Source organism: Acanthopagrus latus, chromosome 3 (genome assembly GCF_904848185.1).
Source record: "Acanthopagrus latus isolate v.2019 chromosome 3, fAcaLat1.1, whole genome shotgun sequence".
NCBI lineage: Eukaryota > Metazoa > Chordata > Actinopteri > Spariformes > Sparidae > Acanthopagrus > Acanthopagrus latus.
The window spans coordinates 19,050,148-19,070,969 of record NC_051041.1 but is presented as its reverse complement, the minus strand read 5'-3'; the positions used below and the strand labels follow the sequence as shown (position 1 = coordinate 19,070,969).

The following is a 20,822-nucleotide window of genomic DNA, read 5'->3' as shown; positions in this document are numbered from 1 at the left end:
AACGTCACGCTTGTTTCAAAGAATGCTGATCATCTGCCTGTATGCACTTCTAACAGTGTCGGACAAAAGCTAGCGTGTATCGTGTTATCATGATAGATAGGTCAACGCTATATTTAATAAAATACTTGGAAATCATAGCCATTTGACCACACGTTTACAGTTGGATACACTTAAATTTGCACTCACAGTAGTTTAAATTTGTCTTTAACCTTTAGAAATATCCACATACACTCAGAGGCCAACAACTCTGGTCCATTTCTGAGACTTCACAAATACTCAAAAGCAGGCCTATACATACCTGTAGTTCAAAGCGCCCTTCTGTCTTTCTATCATAAAAGTTACCACTGTTCTCTTATTTACACATCTGAAACCTGTCCTTCATCTCCCACCTCTCCCATTCAGTAATTTTTCAGAAGCATGAAACCTTCTAGGCTCAGGTTCTGTGATCACTGCATGAGGTCCGCAGACGTTCCCACAAAGCATGTAAAATACATGTTGGGGGATTAGCTGAAAAAACGGCATTAGAGGTAGCATTATGCATAAGATAAGGGCCGTTATTCACATCACACTCAGTATCTCAGAGATAAAGAAAGGAGCTGGGACAGACATAAGGGATCTCTATCCCAGATGACTCCTGGTGGAGCCAAACACACATAGACAAAAAAATATGAATAGATAAATAACAAGACGGACTGCTTGTGGGGTTCTTCAGAGACACAGTTGACTCAGCTGCAGCAGAGCTCTTTGGACTGCATGGAGCTGAATATGATCACTCACAAAACAGGTCTTGCTGGATAACGTATGCTTCCCCCTTGTAGTCCTGTAAGAATCTACATCTACATCAAATCCATTGGAGCACCAGTGTGTCTGCAACTCAGCTACCATTCAGTTCTCTGGATTCTTGTGCCACAATCCCACCTCCCTTCACTGCACCAACACTTACAGAGTGGAATTCACATGGAATTCACTTTGAGCTATTCACGCCCTCATTCCCTGTCTATCTCTTCATCCGACACACATGCACGCACTCACACATACACACACACACACAACTCATTGATCTGCAGTAGCACAGCACTCCCTTCCCCCTCTTGCAGTGTGATGATCGTCAGCGGAGCGCTAGGGGGCAATATCTGCCTGATTATCATTCTCCCTGCGTCACAGCCTGACAGTTGGTAAAATGAATACAAAAGGCATAATCTGGGAGCCAATTTGCATGCTAAATGCTGGCGAAGGAACATTTTGTAATGCAGGAGTGTGGGTAATGCTGCAGTTAAGCCCAACTTTATCCCTGGGAGACTAGGCTAACGCGATTGTGCTGCCACTGCGTGTCTATCCGTTCCCTTTTCGCCATCTCTGCCTGCCTCCGTCCCCCCATCCTTGCCCCAGAGCCCCCCATCTCATCCCTCTCTCTTTCTCTCTATCTGCCAGAAAGCCCCTCTACTTACACTCGACGAGTTCTTTTCACCTCCGGCAGACGAAATGCTCCATCGCTTTTCCCTCTGTGGTGATGAAATGGGAGGGAGCAGACAAGGAGGGAGTGACGAGAGGGAGACAGAGAGGTGGGTGGGGGGGTCGGGGGGGATAGAAGAGGGGGAGGGGGGTGAAGGGGGGTCACAGTCACTGACAACTCTGCCCTGAAACAATAGCATTGTTCCCACACCTTCAGCAGGTGAGTGGGGCAGTTGTTGCTTGGTGCTTACACCCCCCCCCCCCCCGCCCCCCCCTCTCTCTCTCTCTCACCCTGAACTCCAACAGGCTCACGACATTCACACATGAACAGAAACAATGATCGCAATAACACGACTTCTGCATGGGTGTACAGGCATAATCATAGTGTGCTGGAACAGACAGTATTTTTAACATCCTGTGCTGTCGGAGATAAGAGGAAAAAACTGGCAAAACAAGGACGGAGTGACTGAGAGATTCTACATGCTACGCACCACTAATAGCAACTACGACTACTACAAAGAAGATGAGAGAAAAGGCGGCATGTGGGCGTAAAGGAATCTGATTCTAAAAGCCGTAACACTGAGTCTGCCGTGCAGCGCTAGAGGCTCTGGAGCTCATGTATTCTAAATAATGTTGAAAGGGGATAGCTAATCTGGTTATTAGTGCATGGAATTGCTATCTACACTATCTGCATTATTGATTTGATGCTGTATGTGTTAACACAAGACATAAAATAGTTAAAGCCAGCCTATAAAATGGACATTGCTGACTGTGTATGTTCCGCCTCTGGCTTAAACACATAAACTTCCACTGCTGTACCTCTGCAGTGTTATCTATTGTTTTTTTTTATGGCTTTTTTTTTTTTTTTTTTTTGGTAAGCAAACTGCTGCTTGCGGCGGCGTGCCTCTGTTTGGGTGGGCTGTTGTTGTTTTGTCCAACATGCACAGGTGTTCTGAAGTTACGAGAGTTTTCCGAGTTGGCCGGACAGATTGTGAGCCGGTGATGAGTCCAGCACGCTTTGTGAAATCCCAGTGTGCCTCGAGTCTGGGCCCAAATTGATTCCCCACAGCGGCTCTAACAACTTGGCTAATATCGACTGGAGATTGTTTCTGGATAGAAGCATTTCAGGATATAGTGAAAAAGTTTCCACAACACACAAGGGTAAGTTTGTGTTTTTTATATAATTTTGTTTTTTAATCGGTAAAAAAGCAGCAGATGGAGGAAATCACTGTGTCTGGGAGAGATGTTTATGTAAGTGTTCTGGGGTGTGTCTTAATGAGTGAGTGTGTTTTTAGATAAACTTCTTGGTCCTTGTATGTGAAAATGGCTCGAATTATGTCAGACTTATAAATCTATTGTTACTTTACATTTCCAGTGAATACATAACAGTTTGATGCTTCAAGATGATATATTGTCAGTGGCATCAGTGGTTGAACGGTACAGCACAGTACTTGGGTTAGAACATTATCCATTATCTCTAACCACTTCTCCGTCACCATGGGTGGCTGGAGCTGATCCCAGCTAACGTTGGGCAAGTGGCCATGTACGCCACAGCCACCACTTCATCTAAGCGGTAATTCCCTGGTTGTCAGCATTTGACACCCTGGGAATGAGACTAGACCAGGCATGTCCAAACTATTCCACAAAGGGCCGTGTGGCTGCAGGTTTTTGTTCCAACCAGTCAAGAGCACACGGTTTGACCAATGAGCTTTCTGAAGACTGAGACCAGTTGATTAAATGAGTCAGGTCTGGTGTGCTCTTGACTGGTTGGAACAAAAACCTGCAGCCACACGGCCCTTTGTGGAATAGTTTGGACATGCCTGGACTAGACAATAAACTCCCTTCCTCCAGAATCACTATGAAGTTACAAAGTGTTGCTTTAAGGGACTTTGTCTTTACTTGAGTATTGAGTACCTTGTTACATTGATAAGCATTTTTCATTATCATATGCTCAGTTTATACAATATGATGCATTATTATAGCTTGAACTACCCATCATTATATAAAGTAGTAGCAGCTCCACTCATCTGCTACTTGCATATTAATGCAAAATTACCCTCTTTTAGTTGCTTTTGACCACCATGTGCAAATATGCAGTATTTGCTTATAAGCCTATGATGTCATGGGTAATAGGATGAACACGATCTGTGCTAAGCTGCATTTATGACTGGCAAACCTTTTTTTCTGGTCTTTTTTTTTTTTTTTTTCACCACAGTAGCTGCCTTTACATTTCTGACTCAAAGCATCAATCGTGATTCAGTGATTAACATCTAGAAACACAGTGTGCGCACCAGCAGTCTTTGCAAAGGACCTTGCGATATGAGTTTTCACTCAATAATTGTGTACCTTAACAAGGTCAAGTGTTTTATTGACTCACCTACAGACTGGCTTTCAATGGGTCATCACGGAGGTACAGTAAAGTAGTTTCCATTATGTTTTTGCATGGCACAGCAGGGCTAAGTGCCGCTAATGTGGCTACAAGGGCAGAGTGTCTATGAACAATCTAAAAGTGTTTGTCTAATCGCTCAATTCTAGATGTTTCAGGCAAACTACGCAATTTTCTGAGAGAAAATGCTGCAGTCTGCAAGCATGACTAAGTGAAGAAAATGTTTGTAGGGATGGCACATACTAGAAAAAAGATGCTACAGCAAAAACATCTAAAGCCATCTTGAGAAGCCTCGGTGTTGGTGGATGAGGCCCACTCTCTGCCACTCAGTCCCCCTCATTTGGACCGTGGAATGGAAAATCGTGTCTAGATGTGGGTGAGCAATGTAGCGGGTTGTCTTTGGGAGATGATGGGGGAGGACATGTGGTCGTGCGTAAGCGGGTTAACTTTACCTTTGTTGACTTGGATGCCCATGGTTCTGCTGACTGTCTGGCTACATTCAAACTGGGACATGATAACAAGCATGCAACACAAGGCCCAGTCAGCCAACAAAGGACATAAAACAGGAAAACAAAAAAGCAGAAATCAATAAAATGTGACAGTAAGGTGAAGAAAAGACACTGAGAGTGAGAGCTCACATGAACACAACTCAAATCACATTTATACATGATACAAATGAGAGTAACATCAAGAGCAGACTGAGAAGATACCAGAACATGACTGCTGTCTCATAGCTGTCAGTGGGCTTTGGGTCATGGAGCCAGAACGGTAATATTTCAAGGTTTCTATGTGTGTTGATTTCATTATATCAAGACAGAATTCAGACTGCCTGTTCAGCAACAGCATAATTTATTAGAGGGCACTAAAATAGACTAACTGGGCATAACACTCTTTAGCACCATTTACCCCTTAGCTGGGAAGGAATCTGTGTCACAAGTAATAAGGCCCTTCAAAGGAGCCAAATCTGGAGAATGTAGGGCAAATAAATTCTATTAGTACAACACATTGGGAACAAACGAGCAATCAGACACACAGGCTTGGTTCCCCACCACCGGTGCAATGCAGCGCAATTCAATCCAAGGCCAGTACTCCTATAGGGGAAAAAAAAAAAAAAATAGTTCCAGCTTGAGATTCGGCCCCTTTCACCTCCCTTTAATTGGCCCAAGGACACTAAATGAGCTAAATTAGTATTGTGCCTGTTGGTGCACGAAGCCAGTGTTAGGCTTGTTCCGCCTGGGCTAACCGTCCCCTCATTAGGAGCCACTGATAGAGCCAGTGTGCTAAAGCTACACTCCACCAGTCCTCAGTTTTCATGGGCAATTTGTGTGGAAGGTTGAAAACAGCTGATGAGTTTATACTCGGCACAGAGAAGGGGGCAAGGAAATAATTAAAAACAAGCTAATGAGAGGAATTAATTATTCAATTAATGCCTCAAACGTGCCACCAAGGGCAGAGTTTAGAGGGAGAAATGGGAAAATGAGGGCAGCGGCGAGAGAGAAAATGTCAAGCCGTGAGGATGAATAGAGGGGGAGAATGAGATATGAAGAGGAAGAAGAGGGGAGGACTTGGTTTATTGCTGGAATGTGAAATTGAAGCCCCTTAGCCTAATGCCAGCAAATTGACTATCGAGACCAGCGGGGGTGTGCAAGCGCAGGCAAAGTGCCCCCCACTGAATCAACAAAAATGGAGTCTTTTGTCATTTAGAATTATACATCTTCATTTTACAAGAGACATCCTCAAAGCATTCGTATTACCTTGGCCAAACTTGCCTTTAGTGGACTAAAAAAAACAGCTGGAATATCAGTAAAAGCCACTAATGTTAACTGTGGATGCATAAAGAGAGCACCCCAGGTCTCACCTCTCCTTAATGGGGCAGGATAAAACCTTCTTACAATATATTCCCATATGTAGCCTAACAGATGAAAAGATTTCATCATAGAATTCAAATGCACGCCTACAGCCACTTGCACTGAATTGCCAAATACATCTTTCGCTATTGGAAATTTGCTCGCTGTCCCGCTCTCATCTGGTGTGAGTGAAATCACAACAACGTAAGAGCACTTGTTCCCTTTGTCTTTCTCTCCATCCCACTGTGTTCTGCACAACTCCTCACTGTCGATCTGGAGAGGGAAGCCAAGCACGCTTCATTTCATCAAGAACGCAGCAGACGACGGGATGGAAATATATCCCATTTGAGAGCTAAAAAATGTATCAGCCGGGCCATTACGCAGTGCGAACTCTCTCTCTCTGTCTCTCTCTTTCTCTCTCTCTCTCTCTCTCTCTCTCTCTCTCTCTCTCACACACATACACACTGTTCATCCTGCAAACACACACTAGAGAGGCAGAACACTGCATCATTGGGCACCGCATGCAAATGCATGTTACGACCTTCTGAACCCCGCAGAGAGGATAGAAAACGACAAGCTAACTCCGCAGTGACGGAGGCCAAGGAGCACTTCTATATCTAAACATTAGCGCAGGCAGTAATGCTGATACATACTGTGTTATGTCCACACAACAATCCACTCTGTCTTTCTGTAACCCCACTGACTCCATTTGTACCCTGACTCCATTAGGGGAGACACGCTGAAAATGGACTCAATCCGCCTGCTGGCCATATGGCCCCTGCCAGAGCATCCACTGTACTTAAAACAGATTTGAATTTGTTTAGTATCATTAGCATTAATGTGAAGCCCACTTTCTGTCCACTTCAGCAGAGTATGATACAAGTGCAACAGATATTATTCTCTTATGGGGCCAGACGACGGTGTAGTTAACCAAAAAACTTGATTCCAGGTCAGGTGCTGCTGTTGTGATGACAACAAAGGAAAATAAAAGCTAACAATCAATCCACACAAACTGGCAGCAACCCCTGTGACTCTTGAAGCCACTTTTCCAGGATGCTAAAAATTGCTACGTATCTTCATACATTAAGAATGCAGATAGATGTCCAAAACCAGCGGGAGAATTATACATCTGTGTCACAGCCTGCAACTGACCTTTGTTAGCCACAGTTTAGCAGTAAGCCGTTTTGCCGAGCAGCATTTAAAAGGTCATGTATAACTACAGGATAAGTAACAGAGGACGACATGAGCATCTAAATTTAGCTAACGGCAAAATAGAAGAAGACAGACAAGGTGATTATGGGAAGCCTTGTGATATAATGTCTGCCACCCCTTTCATCCAGTCAGGTTTTTCTCCTTTGATAACTTCTATTGAGTGTAACACTGAGTCACCACTTGACAGCCAGCAGCTAAATGTCTGTTAAGTATAGGAATCAGCAGTTACTGGACAGCAACAAGTTAACAACAGTATGAGCAGGTGGTATGGAGAGACCAGGAAAGACAAGAAAAGCAGGAATCAAGTGACTGGAGCGTGTGTATTCTATCTGTGAAAGCACACGTAATGCCCAAGACCACTTTAAGCCTACTGCTCTTACACAGAAAATTGGATAAGATGTGAATGTAGTGTGTGAAGGTGTCTGTGTGTGCGTGCCAGCTTCTGATATCCACTCATCTCCTCAACACAGCCAACACAAAGACCTTACCTTTCCAGAGACGTAAAATGGATCAGGTCTCCTCTGACCCCATAATCCTTTGTGTTTTTTTTGACTAGCACCCATACAAAGTGCATCGTGTTTGGCCCGTTTTAGTGCCAATGAGCTAGTTTATGAGCAGAATATCGTGGTTTATGAGGTGATTATAAATCGGTTTGGATGGGTCATTGTCTTTATGAACTGATTTATCACTTGGTTATGGTGTTTAGATCGTATTGTTTATTTCAGGCACTGAAATGGGCACAATGACTTTATGGATTGTAACACCACACACTATGGTCCCACAGCAAATGAGAACACAACAAACAAAACAGCAAAACAACAACAAAAAAAGCCCTTCTATGTTGTGTTTTATCATGGGAGATAAATCCAGTCCTGCATCAGACCACCTTACAAATCCATCTCAGGTTGCAGTGAGTCCAGGTTGTGTATTTCAATGTGGATTTGTATCGGACTTGATGGAGGAAAGGGAATCAGCATTCATTATATGAATGCAAAATCACAGGGGGGTAAAAGCTGTGATGCAATGAACTATTACACCACCACACCACTTGCGGACCATCTAATATTAAGGCATATCAAATACGTTCACCTCACGAAGAGACAGGTAGTAGATGAGCAGCTACATGGAGTGAGTTCATAGTTTGATGCTGTCTGTGTGACTGTTGCTGCAAATAATTACAGTCTTGAAATAGTAGGCTCCTCAGTGTCACGTGTAGTCGAGCACGTAATGCTGTAAGAGCCGTACTTGAAATGACAGTTCCCTAAACCCCAACCCCTTAATTAATACTGTTGCTCCTGTCAAGCTTTAAATACACATATGCAGCTTATGATTATAATGATGGAAGATTTACCATCAAAATGCCTAGTAGTTTTTGAACAAGTTGCTCCTTGATTTTGGACAGAGGTAGATACAAGTCTCTCCTTTTTTAGCTGGCAACTGTTGATTTTGCTGTCCAAAATGATCTGCCTTAGCTAGCTAACTAATTAAACTAGTGTTAAACTTTAGCAGTACAGAACTGCTAAAGTTAGCCTAAACTCCGATGTTGCATCCAGGACCACCTTCCACGGTGGGAAAATGCAGCACAGTGGATGAACAGGGCATATAATACAACTTGTAGCCACACAAACTGAGGATATGCTCCTTTGCCTTAAGTAATGCTTAGTTACTTAATGTAGTAAGCAAGTTAGCGAGATATGCTCCCAATTGCAGCTTACATGGGAGCAGATGAACACATTGTTTGATCACTTCCTGACACTTACGAAAAGGCTAGAAACCAACCTCATGAATGCTGATTCTCTCGTAGTACAGCCACATGCCCGCAGCTTCAGCATGTGGAGAAATCCAAATCTTGACAGGCCTGCCATGCCTACTTATAATGCTAAGCTATGATCAGACAATCACTTATTGAGGGGGAGGCTTAGCCAACAGTCAATTTCTGCAGCACAGAAACACAGACATGGCAAACTTTGAGATACAGTAGCATGTAGTGCATCAACTCATTGGGCTTAGAGTGAGTTAGAGGGGCTCTACTGCACGAGGTTTATGAGGGGTTTAGTATGTCTTACGTTGGCTTTCTTTGTAAACGAGGGACGCTCTGCGCACTAGTAACGGCTCGGTGTTGTGCCTCGGAGGTGGGCGAGGGGGGACCTGTGTTGGGTGAACACCGGCCGTATTGGTTAGTGGGGGGGTTACAGGTTGTTTAGGGTATGGGTTAAAACACTGTTTAGGCACTTTAAAGGAGAGAGAGGCCTGTGGAAGTCAAGGTGGTTAATGAGTTTTAGAGGTAATGTTGCTTGAGGTAGAGGCCTTGTTGTTAGACTAAGGGGGAGTGAGGGGTTTCCTTCTACTAGTTTTATTTTACCTGGACCTGGTTTGCCTCTCTCATCATTAAAAGGTAAAATGGTCAACAGGGCCAGTCCTTAAGCTACAAAATCACGTGGCTGATGATCAACCTTCACAGTCCTCTTGGTGTCCATCTGTGAGGACATATCCTGGTGAAATGCAGTAATGTTTGCTATTAAATTATAGCGCTCATGTAGCATATATGAATATCTCTGTCAGTGTTTGTCATATGGCCTAGAAAGGAGGTTATCAAAGTTATTATAAAACGATTATATCATTACTCATGCAGTAATTGTTTCCTAAACACAGTTTATGTGCTTCAAACACGGGCAGTGCAACACACTCATCTCAAACATGAAACAGACAAAGGAACAGGAGGACACAGGCACACGCATACACAATCATGCCACACACATAGGCACTCTGATAATGCAAGTGTGTGGACATGCACACACACACACACACACACACACACCCCTCTCATCTCCATAATTACTGTATAGTCAGCATGTCCATGTCTGGGGGTGACTCTCAAAGTGAGATGTTGACAACAGCAGAGCTGAACTCAAGCTGGGTCCTGTCAAAGGCCTGACACTGATAGCATTATCTGTGTAATTATTCACAGTTAAGTGAACTGCCTACTTACTTTTAACATAATGGACTTGGATGATTAAGCCATATCTGTGCTGCCTTTTCATTTTGTAACTTCAGTGACGTCACTAACTCAGAGGAAATAAATAATAATACAGTTCATTTTTAGATAGAGAACAATTTGTCTTAATAAGTTTAAATACAGCCTGTCATTATTTGTGGCCAGGCTTTCATTTCTGTTACATTTGGGCATAATCTCAAGGCGCACCTGAGCTCCCTCTGAGGCACATTAGCATGCTACAGCGCAACTGTTAAGAGCCACAGACTTCTAATATATGGCTCACGCCTCTGCAAGCAGCCTGCCATTTTTCTTCTCTTCCATGAAATATTTGCTCGGCATTAATGAATGGGGAGCTGGCCAGCGCTTCTGAAAATCTTGATCAAGACATTGAGCAAATGAGGAGTGAAGGGAAAGGCCGCCAGTCTGGCACTGGGAAATGGCGGTGCTTGCATGTGTGTGTGTGTGTGTGTGTGTGTGTGTATGTGCAAGTGTGTGTGTGTGTGTGTGTGTGTGTGTGTGTGTGTGTGTGTGTGTGTGTGTGTGTGGCTTCATGGCATGGGGAATGTGAGAGATGTCAGGCTGGCCTCTGTTCCTCTGCAGACGGTGTAAATTAGATGTGAACCAGAATGCTGCCGATGCCAAGGGAAAGTACACCTATCAAGGTTGACTAACTCATCATGGCTCTACGCTCCAAAGCGCTGCCGATGAGAGGCGTGCGAGCACGTGCGTGCGCGTGTAAATCTTAATGAAACCAGCCTCTGAAGGTCAGCACAGAGCGAGCAGGGATTCTTTCCTCTGTTGCTAATGGTGTATTAATGATTCAAAAAAGTCTCATGCTCACAGGTGCCCACCCAAGCACCCTGCTGACACACACCCACCTCACCACCCGCACAGACACATGAAAAAACACTGTACAGTACATTGACAGATAATCTTATTAAAAAGTGGGACACAGGCATAGACAAAGCACTTGTGTGTGTGGAGGCACATGTGATTGAGGTGGTTTTGGAAAGAGCGAAAATTGTTTCACAGGTCCAAAACTGCAGAATTTGGATTTCGTTAACCAGCTGTGATTGATTGTTTCCTGGCTAATGGCTCATGTGATCAGCTGTTTTGACAAGTATTTAATAAGGCACCAACTGCAGGTGAACTAAGTTCAGGCCAATTAAAGCAGGTACAAAAAGATATTTCTTGAAAAAAAAGCTGGAATAAATTGTGCTTCCAAAGTTTTATTCATGAGGTAGTTATTGTTTGATTCTCCACAGATGTGTCACTAGTAGTGATTGGATCAATTGGGCATTTCTTCACATTACGTTAGTAGATCTCTTGTTCGAGCAAACAATTCTGTCACATTTGTAAGACAGCAATTTGGTTGGAAAAACAACATAATTAATATACATTTTTCAAAAGTACCTTCTGTTGGTATATGACTGGATTTTTACTGGACTATAATCACCTGCTAGCTGCATTTACAAATAAATGTAATGTCACTCGGTGCACTTTTAATTTGTGCCGGGGTCAGCGTTTTGCTTTCTGGTGTCAGTTCCTTAGTGTTAAAGGGGGGGGTGGGGTCTTAGGGTTGTGACAAAGTGTGGGAGGGGGTGGAGATGCATGGGTAGAGCGGGTTCCCATCCCGCCCTTGAGGGCAATGGTCTTACCTTGAATGTGGACATGGCTGGGTCCCTGCTATACCTGTCTATGGTGTGGAACTTGGACGAGTGGTTGAGCTCATGGTACAGCTCAGAATGTCTTTTGCGAGTGTGCATCACTTTCTGGAAGGGAAGAAAGGAAGGGACAGCAAAAATGAACCAAAGAGAAACAAAAAAAAGCAAAAAGGAAGAGGGGCCAGTATATGGGCAGGCAGGGGAACAGGAATGGGTAAAAGGCTGAGGGACTGCAGTGATACCAGCCATGAAAGGGGGGTTAGAGAGGGACGCCGACAGATCGATCGATTGCTGGCTCATGCTCATACATCATCCACTTCCTTTAGTCTTTCAGAATTTGGCAACTGGGAGTGCTGCAGAGGAGTTCCTTCATGTGAAAATTTGGTGAAAATGACTGACAGAAATGCCATTGTCGCAGACTGCTGCCTGCGCTGGCCATTTAACTCAGGATTTTATCTAACTCATTAAATGTCTAACAGACGGACTGAAATTTAACCCGTGCCCTGGCAAATGGATACTGACACAAACCGCCTCCCCTGTTCTGAATATGCCTTTCTTGAAGGCAGCTACATGTGAGTCTTTAATTTTCTGACAGCAAACTGCATTTGTCAGTGCCACTGCTGTTGTCTCTCTGTGCTAATGGGCAGTGCTGGAGCTGCTCGGCAGTAGCTAATCGTCAAAGCAGCTTGCGAGGTTGAAAGTGACACAGGGGCAAGATGCCAGCACTCACACCCGCACACTTACCGGCCAGGACTGGCGCTTAGCAATGGCACCAATTACTTCAGAGTGGGCAATCTCATTTCTGCTCGGTTCACAAAGTGCTGCTTGTTCCTTGCTTTCTATCTTTTTGCTGCTATGTATTTAGTTATCTTTTTTGACACATCCTTGTCTGACTCATATTATTTTAAAGTTCAGTGAAATCTGTATCAGTTATGATCTACTGTAAGTAAAGATCATAACCTTTAAATTAAAAGAAAAAAAACAAAGAAACACTAATTTAAAGGGAAACTCCAATGATTTAACACTTTAAGTTCAGTTTACTTGTCACAAGGAGCACTACCCACTACAAAAAGACTAGTACAATGTCTGGATGAGATTCCCCATCTTTGGAAAAAAAAGAACTCTGATGATGTCATCAGGTTGGGCTAGGGACACGCACAACAGAAACTTTGTGTGCTTAAGGTGTGTCGTTGAAAATAAATGGGACTTTAGGAGGTGTGGGGTCATAATTAAAGACACTTTTGAGTTTCTTTAAGGGAAACATAGGATTCATCATTGTGGCATCTTCACCTATACCACAAACATGTTCTCAGTACCCACTCGTCAGATAGGGAGGCTTTTTCTAGTGGCCCTAAGCTTCAAACTGTGATGCTGCAGGTAGCCCTCTAGCATTACTTTTGCAAGTCAGCAATAATGAATATGCAACGTCCAGTTAGACTTCTAAAAAAAAAGGTTGTGGTTGTGACAAATGTTGCACATATTAAACTTATAACATAAAGTTGCAGAACGGTCAGTTTGATTAGTCTGAGGCATTAAAACTACTGGTTTGAGTTGAAATACTACTCATGTTACTCACGTAACTCATCATCTTAGTGAGAAACAAGTCAGTTTTCGCTTTTGCTTACACATGGGACTCAAACTCCTGTGTGAAATTCTTGTGCTTAACCCCCCACCAGCCCAACCCTCTTCTGGAGGGGACTTTCATCACTCTTAATATAGTTACACGAGGGGGCTGGCTCCAGAAATTACACTACGGGGACACCTTCAGTGTAACGGATTTAAGGTGGGCCACTGACCAAGCTGCCATTTTTGACTTGATGTGAGTGACAATGACAAAATTGTACCAGATACCCTTAATAAACCTTGAACAAACAAGAACTGGCCCAAATCTGGGGCACAGTTCATTATTTTTTTGTGGGCTGGCACAAGGTCTGTGTCTCTTAGTTTTCCAAGTTTTCCAACTTTAAGTGCAACACTAAATCACTGGAGTACTACATCTGATGGGCAAACTCAAAAATAAAAACATGGATAACAATAGGTTTACCTTCCATTAAATCATGGAAGTGTACACTTCCTTATCCTAGAGGTTCTTCTGTGTCAAGCACTTTCTCACAGGTCAATCGTTGAGAAAAGACTTGATTTCCATGACAGCCAATCTCCTTGCACTAAATTCATGCAGGTGGCCACAAATGACTTCAGTAAATTTGCCAGATAATTGAAACAATCAGCCATATTGTCACTGTTAGTCACCACACATACCCTCAATATATCTCCGTGGTGGAGGGTGAATGTCCAGTCTTTACAACAGTCTAAATGAGACAGAATTCTCACCCATAGTGTGAGGGAGCTACTGTATTTTATTTTCAAAGGAATACTCTCTAGAGACTGGAGATTCACAGGACACCCAGGTCACTCTGACACAAACATACTTACACACTGCCAAACCATGTCGTTCCAACAGATATAACCAGCCAATCAACTACAACGACATACGTTTTGACCCAGAACTGAGTTACTTCTATTCATTCAGACACAAGAAGCACTCTACTTTGCTGTTTCTTCAACCAGGACCCCCACAGCAACATGACAACATTGTTTGATAGACTTGTACATGACAATGGAACATTTTGGTTTCCATGATGCTATGATTAATTGACACATAAGTTCATTAATTTAAACAGGAAGTAGGTAGGGATAGGTTTAAGGTCTTTGTTGGAGAAACAGCACATTATGTACGGTAGGTCTGAAACAGTTCATAATTCTAAATGCAAGGGAGAAACAGGTGCGGAGGGAGGGGTTTAGCAATGCTTTTTGCTCCTCTATGCGTTACTCAAGTCCTGGCAGAAGCACAAGAAAGCAGAGACAGGCTGATGACAGGGGTGACAGGTCCGAGATCTTACCTCGAAGTCCAGCTCAGAGTACCGTACTCTTTTCCTCTGGAAGAGGAGGGGGCAGGGGGAGAGAAGAAAGCATCAATGACCAGCCCTCGACCATTACAGAACTTAAGACCTCTCTATCTCAGACGTATCTGTGGATCTCTCGGCGCCATTGTTCAGTGACAAGAGGAGGGCTAATAATGCACTGGCTGCCCAACATGATACAGACATTCTTACAAATGTCAAGGCAAAAAGCAAATTATTCAGTCTATTTCAACGTAATGAGATTAGTGCAGTGGAACAGCCCAGAATTAGAATGAAATAATAATTTCTCGGCTCACATACTCTCAAATACATTCATTACAACCCTGGCATAAATCACCCTCTCTGCTATTTTTGGAGAATTTGTTGGAGACATTCCAATTAAAAAAGAGCTGCAACAAACATATGAGAGATGCTTTTCATCCTCTAATCTTGTTTGGACCCCACCACTCTCTTCTTAAGTGCCTCCATCGCTGCAGCAAGTGCCTCCGTAGCTGTAGCGAGTGGCACACAAGCTGCCAATTTAACAGCTGCAGACATTTCCAACTCATCTGGCCCTGACACTGCGTTGCATTACATTCCATCTCCGACTTCCTATCTGGCGCTCAGTGTCTGCCAGATTTGCATTTGGCAGCGAGAAGGAGCCTCTCTCCACAGTTATTTAAAAGCTGCATTCATTCCTTGAAAGGGCAGAGTTGCTGATCTGATGCTACGGCAGCCAAGGTTTTTAAAAGGTAAAGAAATGCAAACAGATAGAGAGGCAAGAGAACCTCACTCCCTCTGAAAGACAGTCCAATTACCATCCTCCTATAGAGAAATCCTTACCTTCAACAGAGAAATTCCGTGATAGTTTGCTTTGTAACATGGCAGACATGCAACATGCATATACATGTTGAGTATATTGCATGTTTTGGTGGGAACGCACATAAAGCAGTCATTAACTCACTCATACAAAATTCATAAGGAATACGTTGCCCCTGTCATGATGGCATGATGGTCCAGCCAGAGTCTCACACTAGCTTCTCATTTGTCTGCATGTATTCAGTGTTGTAAATCTTACGATAATCTGACCTTTATAGCCAGCAGTTTTTTGTAAAGAGATGCTCATTTATATTCCAATACTTCTCCCCATTGCTTTTCTATTGTACATTGTTATAGTATTACACCTTTGGAACCTTTCTTACACCTCGATTAGATCATTTAGAGTATTAATTTACAAGCTTCTAACTAAAAATCAACAGCAAAATGAACACGGAGTACATTTGCGTGATCCCTCCATTAAGCATCACCATGTTTAAACTGGGGAGTAAAACACTGCTGTGATTTAATCTTAAGAAGTTCGCGCTGATATCCATCTTCAAATCAAGCATATTCAACCAGGGTGAAATGATAGCTGTAAATTACATCCCGCAGGTTTCTCTGCTCATTTTTTAATTTTTTTTTTTTTTTGTCGGTATTCATGAGTGCACTCGCGGCTCTTCTGATAGTGATTTTTAATGACTCGTCCTTAACGTCCTCAGCCCTAAATGAAGCATCTGCACTTTTCGTCGAAAGTGTCGTTTCCATCTCTTTAATCAACCTTGTGAATCAGCGAGACGCCATTGGGGGGAAAATTCAAAGTGCGTGTATATGTGCACGTGTTTATGTGTCCATGTTATCTGGTTCTTGTTTTTGTGTGTATGTTGATCAGTGTGTGTGTGTAAATATGTGTAGAATTATGGTGGGCTGATAGACATTCGCCAGGGGTATTTCCTCTGATCCTGTCTGTCTCAGTCCATCTGCTACACCACCTTGTACGGTTCGGAGGGGGTATCACACACGCATTACACACACACACACACACACACACACACACACACACACACACACACACACACACACACACATAGTTAACGAAGAAAAAGCTGTCTGTCATTAGTAGGGTAACTCATTTCAATGCTCATTGTCTCAGTCAGCAGCAGTAAATACTACTCAGCTGAAAATAATAGCTGTTGTTATAGAACGCTTCTACTGAGGCACAGCACTGTGTGCAGGACTCAGTGAGACTGTGTATCACAGTCAATATATGTTATTGCCTAAACTTGTGCAGTTGTATGAATATCAGCTACACAGACCGACTTCTCTTTTCCACATTCTGGACTAGCCGACTTTTGTGCCCTTCTCCATGTAGATGCATGAAAATACTGGGTTTAGAGAGTGGAGGAGAGGAGGAATGAGGGAGAAAGGAGAGGAGTGTCTGCTCTCATAGGCTACAGCTCGGTTCCTGGCTCCCTGACCCGTCTGCAAACTGTCGGCGAGCTCGTGGATTGTATCTTTGAATAGTTCACACATGACAAGGGAGTGAGCAATAATTTGCCTCGGATCTGGGAATTGTTCCATTCGATCTCCGTCAGACGCCTCAAAATCGGAGCTAAAACCTTGTGCTTAAAATAGCTGTTTAAATTCCTTGCATACCCACTCACCTTAAATGAATAGATTTTCATAATTCCTGCTTTGTTTGTCACTCCACCTCTACAACTTCACTTCTATAGCCACCCGACTGGCACATCAACAACTCTAAACCAGTGTTAAAAGTGTGTACTTGAGTAAAATATGGACATAGTGGAGAGGATGAACCACCACTGGGAACCCCTCCTTCATCCCTCATCCCTCAACCTCTTACCCACCTCTAGGGATCCTGCTGAGAGGCTGGTGTTGGCATTGGTGCTGCCAAGGTTGCGTGGCAGGGTCCTGGTTCTCTCCACTGTGGTTCCCCCGGTCAGAATCTGTCTGACCGACGGCCTCTGGCCTGGCTTCAGCTGGAGTGAATGCCCATGGGCGTGCAGGTGTCCTCCGTGGGAGTGTACAAGACCACCCTGAGCCATCATGTGGCTGTGCCCGTGGGGCATGGTTTTGATCGTCCCATAGGAGCGGTTGAGGTTCATGGTGATGTTCATGTCGCCCACACTGGACGGCACAAAATCCGCCGGGTAGGCCTCACTCTCAGCCGGGTGGAGGGTCAGGGGAGAGGGAGGCGGGGGGAATGGGGGATCATCCACCGCGATGTTGAGAGGCTTATCCTCACCCCCTAGTCCCAGGCCTCCTCCTTGGGAGGAGGGCCCTGGAGGTTTGAGACTGACCGTCCTACGAGGTAAAACCATGTAGTCTCCCTCCCCACCTCCACTACTTCCTCCTCCCCCTCCTCCTCCACTTCCACCACTTCCGGCACTTCCGTCCTGGGAGGTGTTGGAGGAAGTGGGCGGTCGAGCCCATCCCAGGCCACTATCGGTGCACAGGTAGATTGGAGCGCCACTGCGTTGCTGCCCCTGCTGCCTCTGCTGGTCCACATTCACCTCCTTCTTCAGGGGCGTCTCGCTCAGCTCATTGAGGCCGCCGAGGGGTGGAACCTTGTGGAAATAACAGGAACGTGTTAGTTATATCAGTGTTCCCTTGAAACAAGATAATCTTATATTACTTTATCTTCACTCACATCCTGTGGCTGGAAATAATTTGTTTGCGAGGCTGCTAAGCTTTGTAAGATATCCTTCTGATTTAACTATTTTTTAAACTTTACAGCCACTTTGTGTACAATTTTATATTCCTACTGATGGTAACTAAGTTCTATCTGGTTCTTTTTCTTCAGTTTATGGTCAGAGAAGTTGGTAGTCATCCAGTCTCTCAGTATACTTCAAGCCCATACCTGTACAATGAGGTTTGGCGGTGGGATGTTCCCTGGGAGGGAGCTGAAGTTGACCCCAACTCCTCCCTCCTGATGGGCTGCAAGCTTGGGATCATCCTCGTCATCCAGGGAGATGCGGGATAGGGTCCCAGTTATGGTGGCCGGGTTACAAGTGTTTACTTCCTTGAATATGACTGGAAACAGATGCGGGGAAGCAAAGGAAGCAGCGGAGACAGCAAGAAAGTGGAAGACGGGCAAGAGTTGGGGTAGTTGGTGAGAGCAAGAAATAGAAGAAGAGGTAGAGGAACATTTAGAGGGAGAAAGATTAATGGATACTGAATTGAAATGAATTCATACAATTTATTGCAAAAATAAGAGAGAGGCAGGCAAAACAAAAAAGAGAAAAACATAAATGAAATAGTGTTGAAAGTTTGCTTGCAGCATTCAAGTTTCACTTTTCATCTTGCACCTATATGGTTTACAGCATGATGTTTTGTTTTGTCTCTGACACTGTGACCTTAAGTCTCGCTCCATCTAAAGATTTGCCAGTGAGCCAAGGTTTTTATTAGCGTGGAGAAACAGCCACAGTGCAAAATCCTGTATGCTCCAAATGAAATGGACCCAAATTCCCTCCTGTGCAATAGTTTGCTCCCCAGCTTATGTTATTTCATGAAAAAAAAAACAAAAAAAAACAGAACATGAAACTACTACTAGACGCTCTGGGTTAGCTTCCATGCATGTTGTTGAGGGAAAAAAACGAGTACTAGACATTTCTAGAATAGCTACTCCCAAACTGACTACGACATGCTGATGAGGGACAATGTTTAATCACAACCGACATCAATCTATCATCACAGTCAAACACAACTCAAACCATCTGGAAGTGCATGCTAGATATCATGCTCATCATTCTGTCATCATCAGAGGAAAGGCCATTTACTCTGTGGCTCAAAAATCCAAATCAAAACCAAAGCATGAAGTTTCATGTTAACTGCATTGAATGTGAGAAAATGTCAAGCTCCACATTTGATCAACAACTGGGGCTGGATCCTGCTGATTCTGAGCAGATTAGCAAAGAAATGAGGCTGAGAACAGAATCTAGCATTTTCTCTGCTTCAGTGTCCTGTTGGTGCTGATGTGATGTGACAGGACAGATTTTTGGGACGTCTGCCCAATCTGATCCCTTCACATCTGCAACCAACAGCGAAGACCGAGAGAATGATCTAAGGATGAATCCGGTGCTCTCAAGCAATACCGCCATTACTGGAGTGGCACATTTACACTGCCAGCGAAAATTAGAGATGATTGTGTTAGTCACTGTTGGCAATCACCGCTTTAAATAGATGAAGGTACTCTGTGAGAATGTGAACGTTATTCAGTCTGAAACACAAGTCTGAAATTAATTATTACACAGCCTTTGAGGGAAAAAAAACTAACAAACTGCTCCCATCCGTCTTCTGGAGTGTGGATGTCAAAGTGCTGTGTGGGATAACCCAGGAGGAATTATTTGCCAGCTTTCAATTTGAATCATCAAACTTGATGATGATTTCTTGTATTTCAGTCAGTGGATATTATTTATTTCATAAAAGACTTAGAATCACTGGATCCTGTACAAGCAGAACACTTGTGAGAGTTCTAGTTAGCAAGAGATATGGAGGTGTGGCGGGCTCATCGTCGGCCTATGTAGGCAGATCTCTTGGTCTTAAGCGGTCCCTAGTCACTCAAGTTGTGATGAAAAGACTTATAAAAGCAAAATTTATCAGACTGAGTTTTTGCTTTAGGCTTTTGTTTTTCAAGAGCGCTTACAAGATATTATACCACCACTTGTTAAAACTGGACTTAATTTTACTTACAAGTACAATTTTGTTGTGAAATCCTTTATGTACGTTACAGTTTGGTGCCACTGCAGTAATGGCAGCTCGTTTACTTCCAGCTACAACCCGGATTCATCTGTAGGAATTACTCAAGTTCAGGGATCGACCAGGCAGTGTTAAGAAGGTCACTTGGGTGCAAAACTTACATGGGTGTCCTCTCTCTGCAAGGGGTGGAGGGGGAAAGTGACTATGTTAATATTTCAGAGCATGACACAAAAAACAGATTGTGGTACATCTGCAGCACACCCAGACACGCACAAGACCACTGTCACCAGCGAGTGAAACAGGTCTGAGCACACTGAGGAGTGTTATCATCATGCACAATTAAACACAGTCTCATCAAACATATGCTTGCTGAACACTTATTGGGCAGTGTGATTGATAAGGCATAATAATTTGCGCACAACGGCGTCGGGATGTAGCACATCATCTCCCGTTGTTTCGTCGATATGCACGGCAGGGGAGCTGAGAGAGCTACAGCTCTCCGCTGCCTCGCCACAGAACTAATCCTGTGTTGGACAAAGGAGGAGACAAAGGCAGAAAGAGGAAGAGAAATCAGGTGGAAGGGAGCACTCACCTGTTTGACATGCCAAGTCCACATCCTTCTCAAAATCCGTCTGAGAGAGGGAGGCAGGGTGGGAAGAGAGGAAAGACAGTGAGTCCGTACAAGTCACTACAGTTACCACATGTGTAAAGTCCTGATGAGTGACTGGATCTGAATGGTTATGCTGGACTCAATGACTCTCATGCTAATTTAAATCTACAGAAAAGGATATGATCTGTTGCCACACACGACAGCCTAGTTGTTTAATAAAG

The 20,822-nt window shown here is 43.8% G+C and overlaps 1 protein-coding gene across 4 annotated transcripts in view; it reads right to left on the bottom strand.

The window, feature by feature from the left end:
- The window catches only part of adgrb2 (adhesion G protein-coupled receptor B2), a 216,505-nt gene that overhangs the window by 1,985 nt on the left and 193,698 nt on the right, over positions 1-20,822 (bottom strand). For all 4 annotated transcript variants that reach the window (XM_037091276.1, XM_037091268.1, XM_037091259.1 and 1 more), the window contains exons 28-34: positions 20,584-20,623; positions 20,153-20,167; positions 18,154-18,326; positions 17,141-17,860; positions 14,457-14,492; positions 11,551-11,664; positions 1,449-1,502 (exon numbers count right to left, since the gene is read on the bottom strand). In XM_037091276.1, the coding sequence (XP_036947171.1) occupies positions 1,449-1,502; positions 11,551-11,664; positions 14,457-14,492; positions 17,141-17,860; positions 18,154-18,326; positions 20,153-20,167; positions 20,584-20,623 (1,152 nt within the window). The remainder of the gene's footprint in view (positions 1-1,448; positions 1,503-11,550; positions 11,665-14,456; positions 14,493-17,140; positions 17,861-18,153; positions 18,327-20,152; positions 20,168-20,583; positions 20,624-20,822) is intronic.